Below are 17535 nucleotides of genomic sequence, written 5' to 3' on the forward strand. Positions count from 1 at the left end.
CCTACTCCCAAAGGAAGATGGGTCTCCTTTCTCAGACACAATGAAGTTATCTCACATATCTAAATTACTGACTTTCCCCTGGGTTTCTACCATTTGTCATTTGCTGAACAAATATTTATCGCACTCCTATTAAGCAGGAGGCCCTGTGCCAGGCATTGCAGGTATAGTAGTGAGCAAATAGATACAATCTCCTCCATTGCCTCCAACAGCTTATAGACTGTCCAGGAAAACACTGGAAAAAAAGCCTGAAAAATGAACACTGACCCAATATAAATGTGTGGGGTGAGATCAGAAAAGTCTTCCTTATAGCTGTGATAGTTAAGTTGATACCTGAGGGATGAGCAGCAGTCAGTGATGTGCAAGAGAAGAAAGATGAGAATCTGTACTCCCTTCAGGGAGCTTTCATTTATAAAGAGTTCAAGACCTACATATACTTAACCTCTTTCACACAAAGCAGAACATAAAAAATTGCACTAAGGAGATAGAAACAAATATTCTAAGTACCTCAGAAAGGGGAAAAATCAATATAGAAAAATATTCATACAAGAAGCAAAAAGTACTGTGGATTACTATCCCTACAATGCATGGATTAACTATAAATTACAGATGGAAAAATAGAGTCCCCCATCTCCTGATAATTATTCTGGGCCCAGATTTCCTTTACATTTGAATCGATAGTCCTTAGGACACGAATCTTGGGTCTATCATACTCGACATTGGAAGTAACATAAAAGGACAAGTAAAGGGAAAATGGCATGTATAGAAAAACAGCAATTTGCACATGAACTACTGCCCACCAGTTTATGTAGTTGTTGATGCGGAATGAAAAGAGATTGGGAACTGGATGAATCAAAAATTATTTGCAAATAGAACTTCCACTTCAGATTTTTTAGACCAAGTTTCAGACATCATGGAGGATTTCACTTGGGCAAGAACTGATGTAATTTGCCTTCGCAATGTGAAAGAGCCTCTCTGGATAAACATTTGTAAGCAGTTTTCATAAAGGTATTAACAAATGATAACCAAGTAGTTTGGTGATTTATATGATCAAAATTTTATAATAATTTCTTTAACCTAAATATAAAAAAACAAGGTGGCATTGGGGCGCCTGGGTGGCTCAGTCAGTTGAGCATCCAACTCTTGGTTTCAACTCAGGTCATGATCTCCTGGATCGTAAGATGGAGCCTGCATTGGGTTCCTCACTCAGCAGTTGATTCTCTCCCTCTGCCCCTCTCCCCACTTATGTGCACTCTTTCTTTCTCTCTCTAAAATAAATAAATACGTCTTTTAAAAAAAGGTGGCATTAAGTGGTTTCATTCTGGGTGCCTAAAAATCGGGCTTTTACCACTTGTTATCGTAGATTCAGGCCAAGCTAAAATAGATCAGTGTCATCTCTTCCCTACATGGATCAGTCCTATAATAATTCAACCTTAATGAGATTCTTTGGCTCTCTCTTTAGTGATGTCCACATGACCACAGGCCCAAAGACCTACCTGCCATTTCATGATGCTGACTTGCCTTTTTTCACTACCAGGTACTTAGCATTGATCAAACAACCAGAGCATTAAATTTACAGGCACATTCCTCAGTAAAATTGAGATATCTGTTGCTGGGTCCTCTCAACAACAATGTTCCCATTGATGCTGGGCTCTGATGTCATTGAAGGGCACTTGTTTTAACTCTAAACACCTTGAGCATTTTTCCATATTCCCAATATTACTCAATATACCTTTAAAATTTGTATTCTTAAATTCCATTTCTTTAAGGTTCAGATTTCTTACTTTACCATTACAGTGACAAATGATCTTTGTCCTATTATGGAGGATTATCATTGATCTGATCATGTCCTTCTGTTGTGAAATCTCAATTTCATGGCTAGATCAACTTTTACAAGTAGGCTTAAGGGCTATGAGCTTTCAGTTCCTATGTAGAGTACTCAATGGGCTATGGACTAAAAATACCTTTATTCAAATATAAGAAACCAATAAATAAATCCATGAGGATATAATGCTAGAGTTAATTTGTTATTCTGTCTAGATATGCTATTATTATTTACCTAGGGGAACTCCCCTCCCCTCTCAAAAAAAAAGTCTCTAAAGGAATATGTTTGACACTTCCATAAGGACATTCAGTGAAGGAGATCTATACATGCCCCTCAAAATATGGCATGTTGGCAGCTATTTGTTCTACCTGCCTTTGAGCAAAGTTGATTTTCACAAAACTGACACTTAATGAACAGAATCATACTTGAACCAAAATATATGTAAATGGAGAAAAGTTCTACTGTTCCCAGACATCAAATAGGCAACACAGGTACCAGTCACAGATACCTGGAATCCTGCATTATAATCTTGATCATTTCCTGCAGAAGAAGAGAGGGCCATTTGCCCAGAGCCCACATGTCTTCTCAGAGTGCCAACTTCACCACTTTCTGGGCCTCTCTACAGCCTTCGTTGCCACCCACCCAGCCTACAATGTAGCTGGGATGACAGACCTGGGACAGTACTTATTCAGTGTTCCCTAATTGTATGAGGGGAATTTCCTGCTTGGGGAAATACTATTTAAAGTATGGAATGCCCTCAAATGAAGACTGTACTTACTTACCATTGGAGGGTAGATTCACAATTAAGAAACGTGGCTATCATCATAACCAGGAAAAAATGGGGTAAACAAGTTATACTGTAGGGCCTCTTCCTGTCCCTCCAGTTCCAACAAAGGTGACCATACAGTCCTTGGTCTAAGCAACCAGCTTAGGGACAAGGCAATTTTAAATTATATTCCATGCAGACTCCAGAGATGACAATAGGAATTCAAGGCTTTGGAAACACTGGGTAAACCAAATTAATGTTTTGGGATCAGATAATTTAAGGAAAACTGTGCACCAACTCTCTGCAATGTTGTTAGGCAAACTGGAATTCCTTTTAGCTTAATGTAGAGTTCATTCATTTTGAAATTACAGATTTCAACTCCTCCACTCCCCAAACAATGATACTTTTACAAATATTAGTGAGTTTCCCAATTCTCTCCATCACTTTTGCTGCAGGTAATGATCTACTTAGTAATTTTTAAGTATTATAATCTCTTTACTTAAAGCAAAAAAAAAAAAAAATCAAATCACAAAATTATATTATAGCATGGATTTATTTGCCTTCCCAGTAGACCGCCACTAAATTCTGTTTAATATGAGTTAAAATCACTAGGTTTGACAGGTATGGTTTTCTCATCAAGGACTTGAAAAGCACTGTGTTCCTTCTAAAGAGCCGAGGCAGCAATAATGAGCCCAGAGCTCTGCACAGCCAAGTGTCCCTCCCTGCAACCACTAAGAGCAATAAAAAGCCGAGATCCTACCTCGATGATTGGTGAGATCCCTGGAAGCAGAAGGCAGGGGTGTATAGTGGTGCACTGGAGAGGCCGTGATGCGGTCACTGGAAGCCTGTGTAATAAAAGAAAATGTCAACATGAAGTAACACCAAACACTAAATACCTTCATTTACCAAACATGCCTCCTAGGGATCTGGGCCTGGAAGAAATATTATCAACCAAGAGTCTTAGGAAGCGAGGGTTGTCTGTGCTGAGATAATGTTCTGGTGAGTGTAGGGTAGCATAAAAAGCTTTGAGGAGCCTCGGTATAGGCTGTTTATTTCCTGAACTGAAAGGAGGAGGAAGAAGAAGGGAGAGAGGGTGAAGGCCAGAAATGATAGAGAGTTAGATTTCTGTCACAGGCCTTCTTCCAGTACTTCCCACAGATTAAATGTTCACTATGAGATTTCTCTGGAAACCAGTGAGGACGCTGAGCTTTGCCCCAGGATGGATGGGGAAAAACGGGGCTGGTTTGTGTGGGCCCTGTGGCATTGAGACACACAGAAGCTGAGGGCTCAGCAGCAGGAAGTGACCGTACTGAAGGATATAAACCATTGCACACTTTGCAGTTGGGGTTCTGGCTAAGTTTAACAATAACACTGAAAAACTCATCTGAAATTTGGGATATAATGGTCATCAATGAAATTTTGCCATTCCAAGACCTAAAAGAAAATGATATGAAATGTATCTTGAAGATGAATTTTTATTGTACACAAACAGCTCTTTAACCATCAAACTGTATATAGTGTGACCCGTATGTGTAAGTGGTGCTATCTTTCTTTCTCTCTAGCTCTACAACCATGGGGATGAGGCCAGGAACAGAGGACTACAGCTGTTGGGTCAGCTGTCCCTCAGAACCAATGACCGGTCTGTCACATTCAGAGGGTGGCTGCTTATAGCAAAAAGCATCACCACTGCAATTCTTACTGAGACTTCTGAATCAAATACTACTTTTTTTTTTTAATATCCCAAAAAGAACATCTGCTAGGATCAAAATCCTAAGCTTACAACCTTTCCAAGCTTCAAGAAAAAGTAAATTTCATTAATGCTACATTTTTCTTTCTGGAATAGGAAATACATTCTATGGGATATATTTGCCCTGCTAGGAGCAGGCCTTTTCTCCAAAGAGATTATCTACATTATAGGAATCAAAACTAAGTAGGAGATTAGACCCACTTACTAGAAAAACCCTTTAAACACCGCTTCTGACATTTGAGATGTTTGATTAAGCGGCTTTCAGTGGAGACTTACAGAAAGAGTTCTGAATGGGGCAGAATCAGAAGCTCTGTCCCTAAGGTAGAGACAGATTTCAGGTAGCATTACTTCACTCCAGCTCCAAGGGAAATATGTGGTGTTTAAAGCTTGATCCAAGGGTATTGGGTCCAGAAAGATAAAAGTTCAGTCACTAAGAAAAATGTTTTAAAAAGTAGACAAGATTTGCTAGATACTACATCATTAGATATTTAGGATACTGCAAGAACACAAAAGAGTCAGAAATTAGATTAAATTTCAAATACCAGAGTCACCACATGTCCCTCCATTTGGCAGTCAGGGTCTCCTGTAATCCCCACATGATAAATGAGACACAGTGACAGTGTTCTAAATATGGCACCTATTCGATGCTTAAGGCAGCATGTATGGGGCAAAGTAATAGGGGCCATCCTTCCATTGATCTACCATACTTCCTTAGTAAAAGGCCATAGCTTCTCTGTCAATGTTTCTATTCCATCTCAATGCTAAAAAGGCCTACAATTCCAGTATGAATTTTAGGTTACTATATTGTGATATTTCTTACTGCATTTAATCTCAATTTGGGCTGTTGACAATTTGATGACAGCTTTTCCTAAAATTACTGGAAGAAACTACCTTTCAGCAAATACCTCTGACTGGGCAAAACATTAGAGCTTTATAACCAAGAGTAAAATAGCTATTTACCTTTATTTCCAGGTGTAGTCAAAGCAAAACTGGTATGGCTCGAGTTCTATTTTGCAGTCATCGAACTATGCCTAACGTCTAATTACTTTTCTGCTCAGTGTCCATTTATAAACTCGAGTCATGAAAACAAATCCAGGAAAAGAACAATTTTGCAAATGGTGCCTTTCAGTGGAACATCTATGGCTGGATGTTTAGGGAAACTACTACAAATTAAGATTCTAACTACCAGTTCTTTGACTTGGCTCTTATCAAAATGAAGTCCATGTGATCTTTTCAATTTGTTCTCTGAATATTATGCTTGCAGGCACAATTAAGAAAAGCATGATTATCATATGGAACAACTGGACAAGACAATGTCTTCAACTTGCACACTACCTGCCCCCGAATAAAGCACTTCCTTGGAGCTCCAATGGCGCAATCGGTTAGCAGTGATACTTATACAACAGTGCGGGTGCAGCAAAATAAAGAACTTCTCCTGAAACTGAAGCAACATACCCACAGTGTATTGAGTATGAGATGGTAGAAATGTAAGTGGAAAAACTTAAATAATGTTTCCTTTTACCTGAATTAAGAAGATATTCCCTAAAATGGGAATAGGGAAATTTGGGTAAATCTGAATCTTCAGAACCACAAATCTTCTCAGATCTTTGAGTCCTTGCCAAATTTCCTAACTACCTATGGCAGAGAATTGTACTTTTACATTTTACTTTTGAAATCACTCCTGTCCCAGGGTGCCTCGGTGGCTCAGTCAGTTAAGCATCTGCCTTTGGCTCAGGTCATGATCCCAGGGTCCTGGGCTCCAGTCCTGCATCAGGCTCCCTGCTCAGCTGGGAGCCTGCTTCTCCCTCTCCCTCTCCCCCCGCTCCCACTTGTGATCTCTCTCTATCTCTGTCAAATAAATAAATAAAATCTTTAAAAAAAAAAGATATCACTCCTGTCCGAAGATATTTGTAACATCTACAATAAAATATTAGCATCCAGAATACATATGTCCCTAAATAATTAAAAATACAAGAGAAAGGGCGCCTGGGTGGCTCAGTTGGTTAAGCGACTGCCTTCGGCTCAGGTCATGATCCTGGAGTCCCGGGATCGAGTCCCGCATCGGGCTCCCTGCTCGGCAGGGAGTCTGCCTCTCTCTCTGACCCTCCTCCCTCTCATGCTCTCTATCTCATTCTCTCTCTCAAATAAATAAATAAAATCTTAAAAAAAAATACAATAGAAAAATGGACAATGGAAACATCAGGCAATTCAAAGGAGAGAAAACCTGAGTGGTCAATGAATGAAAGAGAAGATGGTCAAATTCACTAGTCTGAAGAGCAATGCATATTAAAACAAGACAAAATTTTTCCACTCGCCATATTGGCAAACTTTCAAGTCTTACAACAAGTGCCAAGGAGATTAAAGGGAAAGAACTTTTATCCTCTCGTCCCTTGCCATTGGGAATGGACCCTGGTTCAATTACTTTGGAGAGTAATTTAGCAATATCTAGTAAAATTGAAAATTAGTACAGCAACTCCATTTCAAATGTATACACTACGGAAAATTTCACTCAGGTCTATAAAGTGGAACATAAAACAGTGTTTATTGCATGATTATTTAGAACAGAACAAATTGGAAGTAGTTCAAATGCCTGTCAATGAGGAAAATGGATAAATAAAATTTGTATATTCATATGACAGAATAATATTTAGCATTTAAGAGTAATAAACCTGATCTAGGTATCTCAACTTGAATAGGTCTAAAATTTTAACACAGTGAAAATACAAGTTGCAAAATGATAAATATGGTATATTTATATATATGTAGTTCTTTGACATCATGTTTGTATGGAAACATCTACAAATTATACAAGTTAAACACTAAATTCATGGAAATGGTTTTCTCTGCCAGAAGGCAGAGTAATAGGACTGGGGTTAACAGAGTGGGAGGAGCTTCGATTATATGTATATAAGATTTATTTATTTTATTTAAAGACAAGGCTTAGAAACAAATATATCAAAATATTAGAAAATATAAATTCTGTCCCTTGCCAGTGGCAAAGTAATTACATGTGTTCATTATGTTTCAACTTTTCTACATTTTTTAAATTTCTCAAAATTAAACAAAAAAATTGAAAAAAAAAACAAAACAACAAGGTTTCTGTGTCCTCTCTGATCCATACCATCCTATATTGATATGAACCCATAATGAGAGGAAATTTCTTCTAACAGCTTCCCAATACTCGCACAACATGGATTAAGGCCATTGATGGTTGGCTTTTTTGCAATGAAATATCCCATTTCTGTTTTTTCTAAAGCTGCCAAGTGTGACAATAGATTGGAAGAAGCTGTTAAATAATAGTAAATATGTACCCACTTCACACCAAGGCTTGAAATGATCATGCCAGCCTGGTAAGTCCTTCTGCCTAAGATTTGTCAAAGCATACTGAAGGTTTCTATCCTCTTTCCCTACTCACAATTGGAGAGCTGCTGCTAATTTTTTAAACTCACATCAATAATGATAATAGTCACTAATATACCGTACACTGCAATTTCCATTAATGCAGGAAGGAAGGAGAACCTTGGCAATCTCATTGGAAAAGAGTCAATGGGAGTATAGCACACTCCGTAAGAGACTTGCAAAGTGAGAATTTCACTCAGTGGTTGCAGAAAACAAATGTCTTCAGATGAGTATGTAAAATTCAAGTCCCTTCCCATTGGGTGCATTCCATGGAAACCTGCATTCCAATGGATATTTCTGAACATCATGGATGCCCTGAAGGAATATGATACAGACCACAGGAGGAGCGATTTGGCAGGCTTCAAAACAAGAAGGGACAAAGTTGTTTAATAGCCATAAATCTCCTACTATTTTTCACAAAATACCATCTAAGACCACATCTCTACAACTCATTCCCCATTACTCAGCTCAAGTGGAGTGCTTTGGCATGCTCACTCACCCTTAAATCATACACAGTATAAAGTGATCCTGGGTCTGGGAAATTTGTCAGCCTCCTTCAAGTAAAAGCAATCTTCACTTTTCATCACAATTCATTCCCTGAAACTGTGGTATAAAGCTGACTCTTCTAAAAACATTTATTTTCTTTTATAAGAAAAAGCATCACTCAGTTAGTTATCAAGTATTTAATAACCACCTACTATATGCCAAACCCTGTGCTGAGAATACCAAGAAAAATAAAATGAAGGTTTTGGTTGCATTCCTGACTCATCAAAAAAAAAAAAAAAAAGATAACCATGATTAATACTGGTTATTAAGAGTCACCGACTGGTAGCATGACCCCCATACTCTGTATTATTACAGAAATTTGTCCCTGACCTCTATTATGACACATGAACACATGGAACAGTGATTATGTCCTTGCTTGTTTCTTATTCATACTAAGAGAAAGTTTTCAAGATTAACTATATTAGCTTTCCAAGATTAACAATACTATTAACCCTGGTACCTAACATGCTGCCAGAAATATAGAAAGAAGTTAGTGCATGGTGACTGAATGAATAAAACATTTTAATGTCAAAGATAAAACTGGCTATACAATGATTATAATTCAACACAACAAAAGTGTGAGCCACGTTGCCAGAATCAGAGGTAAAAACTTGCCATCACCTGAAAGATTAAATTAGAAGCCAAAGAACCCACCTGAAGAAGGAGACTCCTAACCTGCTCCCAGGTGAAGGCACCATGCCTTTCAGTGTGAAGCAAGACAGAAAGCCTTCACGACAGAGATATTGGGTTGGGAATGACAGACAGGCTCGGGAGAAGAAATCGCCATATATTGTCAGAGCCAGAAGTCAAGAAATTGGGAGGGAACAAAAAATGGTAAGGTAGGGGTGAGGCTGAGTCAATAACCAAGAGACTAAGAAATATCCCAAAGGAGCAAAAGGCAGAGTCTGGGCAAGAGCACAGCATTCAGCTGAATAAGGAAGCTGAAGCCTGGTTCAGGCTATAAGTCAGTCAGAGAAGGATAGGGTGTCAAAGACTTCTCTGAAATAAGGAAGCTCCTTGAAGGCAACAGCCTGGAGTTTCCCATTGCTTCTATCTGGTATAAAGGGGTCCAGTTCTGCCAGTGGCTAAAATGGCATCAGGCCCAGAGTTATAGTTTAGGAATATTTGTGGAAGGAGGGAAGAAGGGAGGGAAGAAAAAAAAAAAAAAAAGGAAAAAAGAACCAGGAACAGAAAAAAGGAAGGAAGGACTATGGGGCTTGGGCATTTTGTGGGCTATTACATAAATAATGAAATCATAGAATGTAGGAGATGTAAAAGACCTTACAAATCATCTAGAACAGTGACTTCCAAAATATTTTTAGCACCCACTAATATAGCAGAAGGAAAAATAAAAATCTAAATATTGGGCATTATGGAAATAATCATGATTTCTTATGGCAAGCAAATAAAACTATAATATAAAAGAGGGAGAAATATGCCAAGACTTTTATTATATAATATTAAGTAAACATAGTAAATATTAAAATAGTACATATGCTGTGATTTTTAACAGTATAAGATTTACAATAGGTAAAAGCTAACAGGCAAAGATTAAAGATTTTTGTTGGGGAACCTGGGTGGCTCAATGGGTTTAAGCATCTGACTCTTGCTTTCAGCTCAGGTCATGATCTCAGGGTCGTGATCTCAGGGTTGTGAGATCCAGGCCCACATGGAGCCCCATGTCGGGGCTCTGCACAAAGTCTGCTTGGGATTCTCTCCCTTTCCTTCTCCCCCGCCCTCTGCCCACCCCTCCTCCCCCATACGCCCACATTTGTTCTCTCTCTAAAATAAATAAAATCTTTAAAAAATGATTTCTGTTAATGTGATTTAGAGTGATTTGATTTTTCAACTTATTTAATTATGTCATTGCTTCTTGCAATTTAAAATATTTAAAATTTAAATATTTAAAATCCTACTTATATATCAGGGCTGATATAAAACAATGGATTTTTCCATCAAGTATCTTTCCAACCTCTCCCATTGGAGTGAGGCGAGATGGACAAAGAGGGACGAATAATTGGAGGTAAGGAGGGAAGAGAAGGGGATTGGAAAGAGAGGAGGCAAAGTGTGGCACAGGAGCTAATATTTCCTGAATGCATCCTAAGTGCTAATGGTTTTCCAGTGTATGAGGTAAGTCCAATTATAACCCTCATTTGAGAAATAAGAAAACAGAGAGGTAGAATAAGTAACATGTCCAAGGTTATACAGTTCTAAAGTCCACAGTGTGATTAAGAACCAAGTCAGAAGGCTAAAGCCCCCACAGCCCAGTTGTTTCCCCAATGCCACCCTCTGTCTTCACTGGGGGCCCCAAGATTTTTTATGATACTCTTCTCCTGACCATCACTTACCTTTGCCCCATACCACAGCAGGGCCCTATCTGGTCCTTTCTGGTAAGAATATAGACTTCAAGAGCACACGGGTCAAGACCCAACCTGAGAGTGAATGCCTTACAGCCCCTAAGACAGGAACTTCTTGAACCATCAAATGAGAGAAAATTTACTAAAAAAAGTATGGGTAATTTTAAAAGCAGAATATCCTGTCTATAAAATAATCACCTTTGTCCACAGAAATATGATGAAACACAGTATTTTGCCTCTAATTATTAATCCTTGCTAAAAACTTAGTTTTTGTCATATGCTCAAACATAGAACATAATCAGAATCTAAGATACATTATAATTTGCAAGTAAAGGGTGTATGTATAATTGTGTGTGTCCCAGGGCGCCTGGGTGGCTCAGTTGTTAAGTGTTTGCCTTCAGCTCAGGTCATGATCCCAGGGTCCTGGGATCGAGCCCCGCGTCGGGCTCCCTGCTCAGCGGGAAGCCTGCTTCTCCCTCTCCCACTGCCCCTGCTTGTGTTCCTGCTCTCGCTGTGTCTCTCTCTGTCAGATAAATAAATAAAATCTTAAAAAAAAAATAATTGTGTGTATCCCATTCCTTGAGCACTAATTATATGCAGGCATCTTATACACGGAGTTTCATTTAACTATCTCAACAACCTTAAGATATAAGTACCATTATTATTACCATTTTATAGATAAGGCAACTGAAATTTAGGAAGATTATATAACTTGCCCAAGAGTACCCAGCTATTATGTGGGCAATTTGGAATTCTGACCAACACTGCTTGATTCCATAGTCTGAATCCCAAAACTGTGCAATGAACATGAGGCTTGAAGGTATCTGAAAAAGACAACCTTCCTGGACTTAGTATATATACACTAAGGCAGATAATATATATTTGTAGTGACAGATGATTCAATCCATGTTAATATGTAACATATTATGTGGCCTGGCATATAAATAAAACCATTAAGTTATTTATTAATAACTAATTGGCTATGTAATGTAGACACAGGAGTGTTTCAGATCTCCTTGGCCATTTAGGGTTAACACAACCAGTGGGTCTGGAGTCAACCTGTACCAGCTCATAATGGTTAAATTTTCAGGAATCTTGTGTTAACACAGGCTTTATTTAAAATTGAATTACATACACTTGTAATTGGATAAATTATATGAAAAGGTAATATATACCACAACTCATCACTTTCTACTTTACAGAATTTTACTGTTATTTATGCTCTTTACGTTATTTGTGTCTATTACAACTCTATAGTGGAAATCCTATATAATGATGCTTTACTTCACATCTCTTTCCACCTGTTCAGTGATGTTGCTTTGGTAGCCTGACACTGCCATGGTGGGAGTATTGACAGCAGAAGTTGCCAAATGCTACAAATTGGGGATTGACTTACTATTTTACTGATTTCCTAAACTTAAGAAAGTGATAAAAAAAAATGTTAATGATGCAGATTAAAAATATGTTGTGCCTTTCATCAATACAATGTGAATAGCATAAAAATGTGAGGAAATATTCTTCTAATATTCAAACCCTGTTATCCAGTTCAGTAAAGACATTGCTCAGGTCATTGACAAATGAGGGAAGTCCTGACCTGTTCAGTAAGAAGGGAAAATAGTTGATATTTCATATCAGGACTACACTGGTTCATCTACGACAACCTTAGATTGGCTATGGACATGAGAGTTTGGCCAAAATAATCAAAAATATTCTGTGAGAATTAACTGGCTGCATGGAATTTATAACAAAAGGCATCATATAATTTTTATTTGTAAATTGCATGTTACTCATCCTTTATATATATGAAAATTACAATAAACATTCATCCTTTTTTTTTTTCCCCCAGAGATCTGGTTGTTTAACTTTTACCAGCACACCACTACATATAACCCTTATTAAGTAACATCTACAGTACGTTTGGGGCTATGTAGAAAGGGGTTATTTTACGGCCTAGGAATGGAAAGGATAGTAAGAAAAAAGCTAATTAAGCTTCAAGGATTCTGTCCTTGACTTATTTACTACTTGGATATCTTCTACTTCTCTGTTTTCTATGCTCAGATGCCTTGCTGACCAAGATTTAGAGCCAGGCTCCATCCAGCTGTACGACCTTGGGCGATTTACGTAAACTCTTTAAGCCACTTTCTTTGACTATAAAATGGTAATAACAACAGTCATGTTATTATGACGAGGATAACGATGATAGTTAAAAATTGCTAACACATATCAGTGCTTACTTTGTATCTGGGACTATGCTAAACACTTTCCACGTATTAATTTATTCAATCTTCACAACATTCCCATGAGGCGGGTATAACCTCTACTCCTTTGTTACAGATGAGGAAAACTAAGGCCCAGAAAAACTGAGGAACTTGACCAAGGTCTCACTTAGTTTCTTGGGCTACTGGTATGTGGCAAGGGGGACACAAATCCAGGCAGCTTGCCTCCAGTGGCCACTGTCTTAACCATTCTGAGCTTTTATGGCCTCTCTTCTCAATAAAGGTAAGAGACAAAGAATATTAGCTATGATTAATTTTTACTTCATTCTAATTTTGTATGGCCTGTAATTTTGTATAGCTTACCTCTTCAAGTAGATTTAAGTTTCTTGAGAGGTAGGACTAACGTTTCATGACCTCTCGGGCCCTTCATCGTAACTACGTCAGGGATATGCTCATCGTTACTTATTACGTGAGTAGACTCTACACCCACTTGTCAAGCAGAAAAGTACTACTGAGATCCCTTTTGAGGGCAAAAATAGTGAGATCTTTATAGCCTTGTTATAATCTGGGTTCATCCACAGATTCGCTGCATTATTGTGATGGTCTAAACCAGCGTTAGTAAATAGCTACATACGGCATTTCTCATCTGCGTTTGTAGGGTTATCTTAGAAATAATATTATGTCATCGTAGTCCTACAGGCTTGATTTATTTTGGCTTAAAAGAAGGAACTTGCCTCATGTGTCTCTCTTCCTCTCACAGAGATTTTTATTCTCGAGGGCTGTGGGTCAAGTCCTGTCCTTGGAACCAAAGTAGTTTTCCAAAATAAGGTGGAGCCAGCTCTGTCAAGCAAGGCCAGATCTGCTGTCAGTGCCTTTCCCAAATACATCAGACCCTCTGCTTGTAAAAATAAATTGATACCAATGCAAGAAATTTATTAGGAGATGACAGCCCAGTTCATAATGGAAATATGGAGAAAACATCATCCTTCAAAACTGACAGTTTATCCATCATGCCTCAGATTCCTGAGATAGAAACAGGCACTGTCACATACAATCCACTGAGGACACGTTGTCTTGGATTTCCTTACGACAGGAAACTCTGAAATAATCCAGAAGAAGGGAAGGACTTGTACTGCCCTTAATGTGCTCGGCCATAAATTTTTAGCATTAGTAGAAGAAACATGTGGCCAAGGAAATGAATGATGAGGGAAGTCAGGAGGCCTGGAATTCTCCAACGGCCCCCTTCTTTCTCTCTCTCGGGGGTGATGAACTGGGCCAGGGGTCAGAGAGGGTGACCGCACTGCTGTGAGGGACATCAATATCCTGTTATGTGTGAGCAGAGCCAACAGGTGGCAGAGCACCGCTGCGGACACACCACAGTTGGCTCTGCTTGAGGTTTGGGGGAGCAGGTCACCTTGCCCTGCTGACTTTCCAAATGTGGTGATTTTGCTTAGCTTGTTATTTGTATTGATAAACTTGAGACACTTTAGGAGGGCCATTTTAATTAGGAATAAATGCAAGGAAATTTGTGGGGATCACAAGAGGCCTGATCTTTGCAGGCTTAATGAGGTGACCTACACAACCCCGTATGAAATAATTGTGTATTGTATTAAAAGCTGCTTTGGAAAATATAATCGTGGTAGTAAATTGGAATGAAATGAACATGGTCTTAGAGGGAAAAAAAATATTCACTGCCAATTTTATGGGGCCTTAAAATATTTATGTTCTAAACTTGCGTTCTTTGGAGATTTGCTGAGTGTTGCTAGAATGAGGAAACTTTTTTAATGAGATACATGCATATTTTTTAAATTTACAAATCTTTTTAGCAAAAATAGAAAGTCATAAATGTGAAACGGAAACCTAAACAAGGCAAGTACAGCCTTAATGGCCTTATATTTTAATTCATTCTTTATATCAGAAAAAATAAAAGCATGGGAAATTTCATTTAAATGTGAGTAATACACAAGGAATCTTTATTTGCTGTTGGTGTCTGTCTGACTGAGGTACAGAGAACATTGGCATGAATGTGACATACCAGATAAACTTGAGCTTTGATGCATTTGTTACATTACGTGGATATGAATGGGATATGTGCGTTCTTGGGTTAAACACAAAGTCAAATACAGGGATTTGATCCACTCCCTGACATAAATCCCTAAGAAGAGCAGCAAAATAAATTACCTGTTGATCGAGTCCTTATTCACAGGTAACCGTGTTTGACAAAACACAAAGTGAGTCTGTAATTCTTAAGACTCCAAATCCTTCTTTAACTGCTCTCATCCTCTGAAAGAGGCAAATGAACTTCTAATTGTTCATATTTGTGTCAGCCAATCTTCCTGATTCCCTGTTTCAAGCAAGACCTAAAAGTGTTGACTTTCCGTGTCCAAACTAAATATATCTGTGTTTCCTTTTGCTTTCTATCTAAGTGCATGCCAGCATGACTTAACATTCATCCAAGGTTTATTTCAATATTAGGGGAAAACAAGCCATTTTTCAGTTTAATGAATAGCATCAGTGTCTGCCTTTTAACCAAAAATGTGACCTTACACTTGATGGATCTCACCAGAAGGCACATTCTCAAATTATTTTTCTACTGGAGGTTATGACTATCGCTTCCCAAATTACCGTGGCAGTGGCAAGGGAAAGCCCGCATCACACAGCAGCTCAGACAAACAGAACTCAGACTGAACAAAATGGTAGTCTCATTTATGAAACAAGGAAAGGGGAATGGAAAAGAAAGCCTGAACTCTGTGGGAGGGGGATAAAAAGAAAAAAAAAAAGACCTCCTCTGAGCTTTACGGAACAGGAGATGCAGAGCAGCTGAAGGTCCCATACTTTTTTGTTAATACCATTTTTGTTTCCAAATCATTCCAAATTGGGAAGGTGAAGGCTGAGCATTACTGATTCAGAAAAACTCCAAGAAGACATCTGATATTTCTTCCTTATTAAGGATGATGGAGTGTAATTGATGGGCCTGGTGCCTGGCCAATTCCAACTTTTTGAGAATGCCGCTTAATGTGCGGACATTATTTTTGGACTACTGAACGCCAGAAAATAATGAGCTGGCATTCAGCTTTGGTGAATAAGACCCTGAATTTTCATCTAAAAGCAGTTTTGAGTTATTGCTGTAGATAAGGTGTAACTGTGCAAGGGAATTTTATCCATGTTTCTCCCATGAATCATAAATGAGGAAAAAAATTACAGTCTAAATTGCACTTAAAAGGAATAAAGTCTTTTCATGTCATACATGATTTATCAAAATGATCTCATTTTAAGGGTACTGTGGTGTATCTTGATTAATCACATTAGGAAGCATGATGAATGGCCTCTTTAATGGTAACACAGGATTTATTGGCAACATCCCGACTTGAACCAGAAGGGTAAGAAGTAAAATATACAATAGATAGCTAATGCAGATAGGGTGTCAGTAATGCTCTGACTTGTTTTAAAATTATCCCGGGAGCCTCAGTGTCAGGAGATTCTGAAACCGCCAGGTGGTGGAGAGCATACAAGTTTTGCACAGGAACTTGGGGGCAACCGCTTACGTGGTGTAACCCTTCCCTAACCTGTTGCAGTGCAAGTAAAATCACGCTGCTGGACCATCAAAAGAAGGCATCCGTGAAAGCTGAACAAACCACGGAAATTCCTGGTAGGAAGAGGGGCACACTGCTTTTAGAAATCAGTGCTCCTATCCCTTTTGCCCCATTTCAATATCCTCTTCACATTTCGCTTTAATATCCTAAATGCCTTTTTTTTTTTAAGCCTGCTCAAGTCTGCTCCCACTAATTTCCTCTAAGGCTGACAGATCAGAGGCTTTCCTCGAACTGTTCCTTTTAGAGCTGAGGAGGCCTCGTGGTAATCCTGCTGCTTGTCTGCAATTAACCCTTCCAGTTGCCACATTATTAACACCACCACCCACAGACAGAGGAAGCCCCGACCCACTGGACACTGGCTCCTGACTGAAGCTTCAAAGGTGCCAATCACACCCTCGTCAGAAAGGTGCCTGCTGTCAGCATCAGAGGTTTCCATCCTCTCCTCCCCGCTGATCAAACATTCCTCCTCAGAAGATTAATTCAGAGTCTCCGCCCATTTCCTCTCATATCCTCTTTCCCTTTCTGGTTTACCCAAAGATCCATCTTTGCTTCGAAAAGGGAAGCCACGGATAATAGAAGCCCTTTCAAAACAAAAGCTGGGCAAAGGCAAATTTAAGTCCCAGCTGTTATCAACTTTTTTTTAACTCATTTAAACACCTTAAGGCAGTGAGGATTAGGGCCTGGCCTGAAATGCCATTCTTTGATCAAAGACCCCAAGACTTTACACAAACATCATCACAAGGCAATGGATGCTTCTCTGAAGGCTGAATTGATTTGTTTGACTGCAGAGCCTGGGATGGGTAGGAAAGCTGCACACTTATTTTCCCAGCGTATATATCATGAGGTCAAGCGACTTAGAAATTATATTTTTTCTTCGTATGTCTTAATTGGAACAAAGTCATTTGTGGATTCAGACACAGCTGTGGAGAGAGGCCATGGAGGGAAGAGAATGGGGGCCAAGCGGGTGTTCTCCTTGTGGCCTCGTTCCATCCCTGGGCAGGGAGGAGGGGTGGCGGTGGGGAAGGGAGGGAAGAGACAGCAGTTCTAGGGTCTCTGATGTGGAGAAAAAGTGACCTCACTGTACTTACA

The 17535-nt window shown here is 39.0% G+C and overlaps 1 protein-coding gene across 4 annotated transcripts in view; it reads right to left on the bottom strand.

The window, feature by feature from the left end:
• LRMDA (leucine rich melanocyte differentiation associated) overlaps positions 1 to 17535 on the bottom strand; it is a 973173-nt gene that overhangs the window by 193059 nt on the left and 762579 nt on the right. For all 4 annotated transcript variants that reach the window (XM_081824061.1, XM_081824062.1, XM_081824060.1 and 1 more), the window contains exon 6: positions 3349 to 3433. In XM_081824061.1, the coding sequence (XP_081680187.1) occupies positions 3349 to 3433 (85 nt within the window). The remainder of the gene's footprint in view (positions 1 to 3348; positions 3434 to 17535) is intronic.

Source organism: Leptonychotes weddellii, chromosome 6, assembly GCF_054177405.1.
Source record: "Leptonychotes weddellii isolate Sample4059 chromosome 6, ASM5417740v2, whole genome shotgun sequence".
NCBI lineage: Eukaryota > Metazoa > Chordata > Mammalia > Carnivora > Phocidae > Leptonychotes > Leptonychotes weddellii.